General features: G+C 53.3%; 2 protein-coding genes across 2 annotated transcripts; one reads left to right on the forward strand and one right to left on the reverse strand.

Annotated features, from left to right (window-relative positions):
* Nucleotides 1-947: 947 nt before the first annotated feature.
* On the forward strand, nucleotides 948-2685 carry DYNLT5 (dynein light chain Tctex-type family member 5). The gene is made up of 3 exons (XM_054638521.2): nucleotides 948-1134; nucleotides 1209-1333; nucleotides 1778-2685. Exons 1-3 carry the CDS (start codon nucleotides 963-965, stop codon nucleotides 1979-1981), a joined length of 501 nt encoding a protein of 166 aa, XP_054494496.2. The 5' UTR covers nucleotides 948-962; the 3' UTR covers nucleotides 1982-2685.
* A 60-nt stretch (nucleotides 2686-2745) lies between these two features.
* INSL5 (insulin like 5) lies at nucleotides 2746-4851 on the reverse strand. Its single transcript, XM_054638783.2, has 2 exons — nucleotides 4689-4851; nucleotides 2746-2981 (listed from the first exon to the last, which is right to left on the reverse strand). Exons 1-2 carry the CDS (start codon nucleotides 4849-4851, stop codon nucleotides 2746-2748), a joined length of 399 nt encoding a protein of 132 aa, XP_054494758.2.
* Nucleotides 4852-6158: the final 1307 nt, after the last annotated feature.

The raw sequence follows: 6158 nt of genomic DNA on the forward strand, positions 1-6158 counted from the left end.
GGAGTTATGTGCAGTGTCCCAGCATGGGGACAGGTCGAGGGTGGCATGTGGGGACACATGAGGATCCATAGGGATTGTGGGGCTGGATGGAGCTTGAGGAAATGGGGCTGTGGGGACATGAGGGATATGGGGATTGGGGGACTTGTGGAGGTCATTGTGTCACTTCAGGGCTGTGGGGACATGAGGGATGTGGGCTTGGGGGAATTGTGGAGGCCATGGGGACACTTCAGGGCTGTGGGGACACGAGGGTTTGTGAGGATCCACAGGGATCACGGGACACTGTGTGGGCTATAGGGACCCACGGGTGCCATAGGGACCCACATTTTGGGGGGCTGTGGGAACCCATGGGGGCCATGGGGACCTGAGGAGGTCACAGGGACCCTCAGGAGCCTTGAGAACATAAAGGAGCTGTGGGAACATGTGGGGACATTTGGAGGCCATGGGGCCACACGGAACCTTTAGGTTTATGTGGGGACATGTGGGAGCTGTGGGGACATGTGGAAGTTGTGGGACCATGCAGGGACCTGTGGAAGCTGTGGGGACACAGAAGAAGCTGGAGAAGCTGTAGGGATACGTGGGAGCCATGGGAACCTCTGGGGCTGTAAAGGAACCCAGAGACTTGTGGAAAACATGGGGACATGCGGGAGTCATGGGAACCTCCCCACAGGGAGCCCTGGGAACGCCAGGGACTGCAGGAATATGTGGAAGCCATGGGGACACACAGGGAGCTGTGGGGACCCGTGGGAGCCATGGGCACCTGTGAGGGCTGTGGGGACACACAGGTACCGCTGGAAACTCTGGGGAACCGGGGGAGCCGCAGGAACTCACAGCCATGAGGGTGGGAATGGTGGGGCCGGGAACGTGGGGGGACGAGGCGGGGAACGGGAATGGGAAGGAACGGAGGCCGGGCATGCGGGGAAATAGAGGCGGGGAACGGGAATACAGAGGGACGGAGGCCGAGCATGCGGGGAAATAGAGGCGGGGAACGGGAATACGGAGGGATAAAGACCAGGAACACGGAGGGTGGAGTCGGAGAACGGGAACGCGGCGGGCGGGCCCCGCGCCCGGCGCCGCCTCTCCTCACGCAGCTGAGGGCAATGGAGGGCGCTGAATCTCCTGCCGAGCCTGGCTCGGGTGGGTGTCGATTGCCCCTCTAAATCCTTCAGCGCTGCGATTGTTCCTTCCTAAACTCGGGCTTTGCCCCGCAGGGCCTGCCAGGCGCTTCCCGGTGGCGGCGGTGGAGGAGATCCTGAGGGATGTGCTGGGGAGCGCCCTGAGGGAGCGGCGCTACGAGCCGGGGCCGTGCCGGGAGGCGGCCAAGGACATCGCCGAGGTGGGACCGGGACGGGACACTTGTGCCTCCATGAGTGCCCCAGATGTCCCCCAAAAATGCCGATAAAGTGTAAGATGAAGGCTGGAGGCGGTGTCAAGGTGCCGGCAGGGGCTGCTCAGAGGAGGGTGCAGACATATAGGAGTTAGTTAATGGATTTACGGGCTGGTTTGGGTGGGGAGGGACCTTAAAGCTCATTCAGCCTCAGGGACATCTTCCACTCTCCCAGGTGCTCCCAGCCGCAATGTCCAGCCTGGCCTTGGGCACTGCCGGGGATCCAGGGTGAGCCACAGCTGCTCTGGGCGCCTGTACCAGGGAACAATTCCCGATTTCCAATATCCCGTCCATCCCTGCCCTCTTGTCAGTTCAATACCATTCCCCCTTGCCCTGCTGTAAATCCATCTCCATTTTTGAGCCCGTACGGACTGATTCTGTTTTTCCCCGCAGGTCGTTAAGGCGCGGGTCAAGGCGCTGGTGGTGCCCAGGTACAAGATCGTGGTGGTGGCACACATTGGGCAGCTGGGCGGGCAGAGCCTGCAGATCAGCAGCAGGTGCCTCTGGGATCCCGAGAGTGACACCTTTTCCTCCTACGTGTTCAAGAACACCTCGCTGTTTGCTGTGGCAAATGTCTATGGTGTGTATTTTGAATAGGGAGGTAGTGGAGTTTAGCAGCAGGAGAAATTAATATTCAGCCTAACTCTTCCCTGGCTCTGTTGATGAAAATATCTGTGAAGAACCAAGGTACTCTCACCTGCTTTGAAATGTGAGCCTTTGGATGAGTGGAATAAGGGTCCTTCCCAGGGTTTTCTCTGGGAAGTGGCTTTCTATGGCACAGTTTTGCAGCTAATTGCTGCTTCAGAGCTTGCTCTGTAGGGGAAATATTTTCAGAATATTGCCTGTAAGTAATGCTTTCCCTGTTCTCCTCCAGGAAACATTGCTGGAAGTATTTGGATTAGGGAATAAACCATGGGTTTTGCCTGCCCACTTTTGGGGCTGGTACTGATGGTCCTAACTCTATCCTGGTGCAGCCATTCCCCACCGAGTGGGGTCTGGCTCACCTTGCTCTGACTCTGAAACCAGACTTTTTGCTACCCCTATTTCCCAGCTGAAACCTGCTGTTAGGTTTTCCTGAGTCAGAGAACAAACCTATCACAAGCTGCTTATTTGATTACATTTTAGGGGCAAAGCTGAAACCAGAACACTAGTTAGTTGGGAAGTAATACTTCATCTACTCATGACTAAAAGTTTAACTCACTGTAAACACTGTGAAATGCAGACAACCTGAAGCCACTTGCTGGTGTGCACTGTGACATTGAACACCCAAAAGCTACAATTAAAGAACACAACTGAAAGGAGTGTGGTTTATGTCATGGTTATTTTAATCCCTGGGAGCTGTGACTCCGAGCTGCTGCGTTTCAGCACAGGGAGCTGATCTCTGTCCTGCTGCAGCCCACGTTGCAGCAGGATGTGGCGAGCAGCGTGGCTGCCTCACGCTTGCTGAGCACAGGAACTTTGCTGGTGTTTTGCAAGTCTTGCTCAGGTTTGACATCCTGGGGTTCTTCTCTGTGGATCCCCAGCCTCGGCTCTGGGCGTGGTGAGAAGTCAGCGTCACCTTCGTCCTCGTGTGGGAAATGCTGGGGGTTTTCACTCTCTGTTGCAGGAAAATGAGAAGCTAAAAGTAAAAATTTGTGGGAAGATGAGTAATTTATGCTTTTTATCTTTACTAGAAAGACAGACCAAGCTCCAGCCAGGGAGCTGAGTGTTGCCCTCTGATAAGAGCACCACATCACGGACTCCTCACTGTGAGGAATAATCTGTGATCAACGTGGTAAAACTGAGGAGTTCAGGGATTTATATTGAAAAGTGTCCTGTGGTGCCTTGAGTCTTACACTAATACATTGCTTCTCCAGGAAAAACTCTGATTTGAGGTGTCAGAGGCTCTTGACCAGCACATTAAGCTGGACCTGGGGGGTTCCTGAATTGCAGGTGCTGCATTAAGGCATCAGCTACCCCAGATTTCTGGGTGTTCCCACAGAAATTACAGTCCAGCTGCAGCTGAAGAACCTCAGTACCTCTGGGCCTTGTGCAGTCTGTAAAGGTGTAGTAGCTCTCAGATTTTGGGGAGGGGGTTGCCCATGTTACCACTTTTGTTTAAAGCTGCTGCTACAAGAGAATTTTCCAAAAATGGAGATGTAGGAAGTGCAGAAAGCATCTGTTGCTGTCATCTGCCTCTGTTATTTTCTTGTTCCCTATTTATTTGGATTAGAGTACACGTCTAGCTGTGCATGTAATGGTTGAATTTTCTGACCATCAAACCAAAATTTTCTGAGTATCAAGAAGTGTGCTATTAAGTATAAATATATACAAAAGCATGTGAAGGTGCTTAAATTGCAGAGCAGATATTCAACATGCTTTAATTACGAAGTTCTATAAAGTTTCTAGTTTCTAGTGGGGAAAATGGAGACCATAGCAAGACACTTGCACTGACTTCAGCAAAACTTGTCACTGAAATGAGATGGCAGAGAGATTTTCAGTGATAGCCTTGCCTTGGATCCTGTTCCTCAGGTGAGCTTAGAAATTCTTAGAAAGTCTTAGAAGTCTGAATTATTTTTCCTTAGCAAAGCAGTGCAGGAAGCTGAGCCAGACAAGCTGAAAGGAGAAGGAACAGAGTGCAGCCTGTGCTGGGGGGTTGGAGCTGCAGGGATTGAGGGGAGCAGGGGATGTGCTGCTCCCCAGCCCCAGGGATGCCCTGGGATCCCATGGGATGGTGCAGCAGGCAGGGCAGGCCCCTGGGATCACTGTGATCCCATGGATGGTGCAGCAGGCAGGGCAGGCCCCTGGAATGCCCTGGGATCACTGGGATGCCCTGTGATCACTGGGATCCCATGGAGGGTGCAGCAGGCAGGGCAGGCCCCTGGGATCACTGGGATGCCCCAGGATCACTGGGATCCCATGGGATGGGTGCAGCAGGCAGGGCAGGCCCCTGGAATCACTGGGATCACTGTGATCACTGTGATCCCATGGAGGGTGCAGCAGGCAGGGCAGGCCCCTGGGATCACTGGGATGCCCTAGGATCACTGTGATCCCATGGATGGTGCCGCAGGCAGGGCAGGCCCCTGGGATCACTGGGATCACTGTGATCCCGTTGGATGGTGCAGCAGGCAGGGCAGGCCCCTGGGATCACTGTGATCCCATGGGATGGGTGCAGCAGGCAGGGCAGGCCCCTGGGATCACTGGGATCACTGGGATCCCATGGAGGGTGCAGCAGGCAGGGCAGGCCCCTGGGATCCCCTGGGATCACTGGGATCCCATGGATGGTGCAGCAGGCAGGGCAGGCCCAGGCCGTGGCTGTACTCACCCCGCAGGGCGCGGTCCCGTCTCCAGCGCGAGCCGCCGCAGGTGAACACCACGGCTCTGATGAAGTCTCTCCCGCAGAGCCTCACCTTGCTCCCTTCCCCTCTCCCTTCCCGTGCCAGGAGCAGGAGAGCCAGGCAGCCCAGTGCCAGCAGGGTGCCCCTCATGCTGCCAGCGTGGTGATTCCCAGCTGGCTGTCAGCTGGCAGGAGGGATGAAGTGGGGAATTCTGCTGGAGCTGTCCCATTTATACCAACGGTCTGTCCACTCCACTGGGTAACAGCTCACTCTGAGGGTGGCTGTGTTTGCTGCAAACAAATAAACTGCTTGTTTCTGGTCATGTTTGAAGTGCTTTGGGATCTCAGTCAGGTATGAAAGATTTCTGAAGTCTACGTAGCTGCTTTACTGGGAACACCTGAGGTGTAACAGTTTATGGGGTATGGCTCGGATGGATGCAGTTAATGTGTGTTCTGCCAGAACAAAAGGGTGTTTGTGATGGGATTTGTCCTCAGTGGGTTTGGTGTCTGTGTTCCCCACACAGCCTGATACCCAGTCCTGGCTGGGGTCTTTTTGTGTTGGTGCTCCCAAAGAAGAATGGAATGAAATCCTCCCCATGATGTCAGCATCGTGCACCTCTTCATTCCCCACCTTGGTTACTGCTAATTGTGGATGCTTGTGGGGAAACCCTGCCAGTGCCAAGCACTGCTGAGAAAATCCACTCCAGAGGGGCTTGTGCCATATATTGATATCCCAGCCAGGATTCCCAGTGTGCCAAGGGACAGGACATGATCCTGCAGCACATGGAGCTGAGTCTCTGCTCTGGGAGCAGAGCTTGGTTCTGAGTTACTGGTTCCTATTGTTGGCTTTGGCGTATTTACGTTTCTGTTAAAAAATCCTTGCAATAAAATGCCTCTAAGAGGAAATTTCTGACTTATAGAGTCAGAAATTCCATGTTTAAGAAAAAAATACATGAGGAACTTTGGAGATCTTGAGCCCTTCCTAGCACCACAAGGATTTTCCAGCACCATAAAGTTACAGGTAATTGATTTTCACTGTGTGCAGGGTGGGTTATGATGTGTTACAGAAAGCTTGTTTTCTGGCAGTGAGCAAACAGTCACGGGCATCAATGGAAAATACAGGGTGTATTTTGGTCAGATTTATAATCATGATTAACAAATGATTCACCTTAACGAGTGTCTTTCCTTGAAACACACCAAGATGAATTTTATGTCAGGGGGGAGTTTGCATGTGCCCTGTCAGGTGTGCAGCACACAGAGGGAAGTGGATGTTAATGCAGCACAAATGATCCTTAATTCAGTGCTGTGTTTGAGTGCTGGCTGTTTATTGTCAGGATAATGAGAGAGGCTGCATGTTGTGCATCTATAAAATACAGGTTTCCATACGTAATGTGCTCGGCAGCAGGGCCACAGCTTGTGCTTTATCACTCCTCTGGAGATGCTCCCTGTTTCCTGTGG

Source organism: Agelaius phoeniceus, chromosome 8 (genome assembly GCF_051311805.1).
Source record: "Agelaius phoeniceus isolate bAgePho1 chromosome 8, bAgePho1.hap1, whole genome shotgun sequence".
Classification (NCBI taxonomy): Eukaryota; Metazoa; Chordata; class Aves; order Passeriformes; family Icteridae; genus Agelaius; species Agelaius phoeniceus.

What these genes read in the sequence shown, in the direction of transcription:
- DYNLT5 (XM_054638521.2), top strand. Translation starts at nt 963, where the DNA reads ATGCGGGGAAATAGAGGCGGGGAACGGGAATACGGAGGGATAAAGACC. An exon ending in TCCTGCCGAGCCTGGCTCGG is followed by an intron (nt 1,135 to 1,208) that starts GTGGGTGTCGAT and finishes TTTGCCCCGCAG; the next exon opens with GGCCTGCCAGGCGCTTCCCG. An exon ending in CGGCCAAGGACATCGCCGAG is followed by an intron (nt 1,334 to 1,777) that starts GTGGGACCGGGA and finishes TTTTCCCCGCAG; the next exon opens with GTCGTTAAGGCGCGGGTCAA.
- INSL5 (XM_054638783.2), bottom strand. Translation starts at nt 4,851, where the DNA reads ATGAGGGGCACCCTGCTGGCACTGGGCTGCCTGGCTCTCCTGCTCCTG. An exon ending in ACGGGACCGCGCCCTGCGGG is followed by an intron (nt 2,982 to 4,688) that starts GTGAGTACAGCC and finishes TTCCTGCAACAG; the next exon opens with AGAGTGAAAACCCCCAGCAT.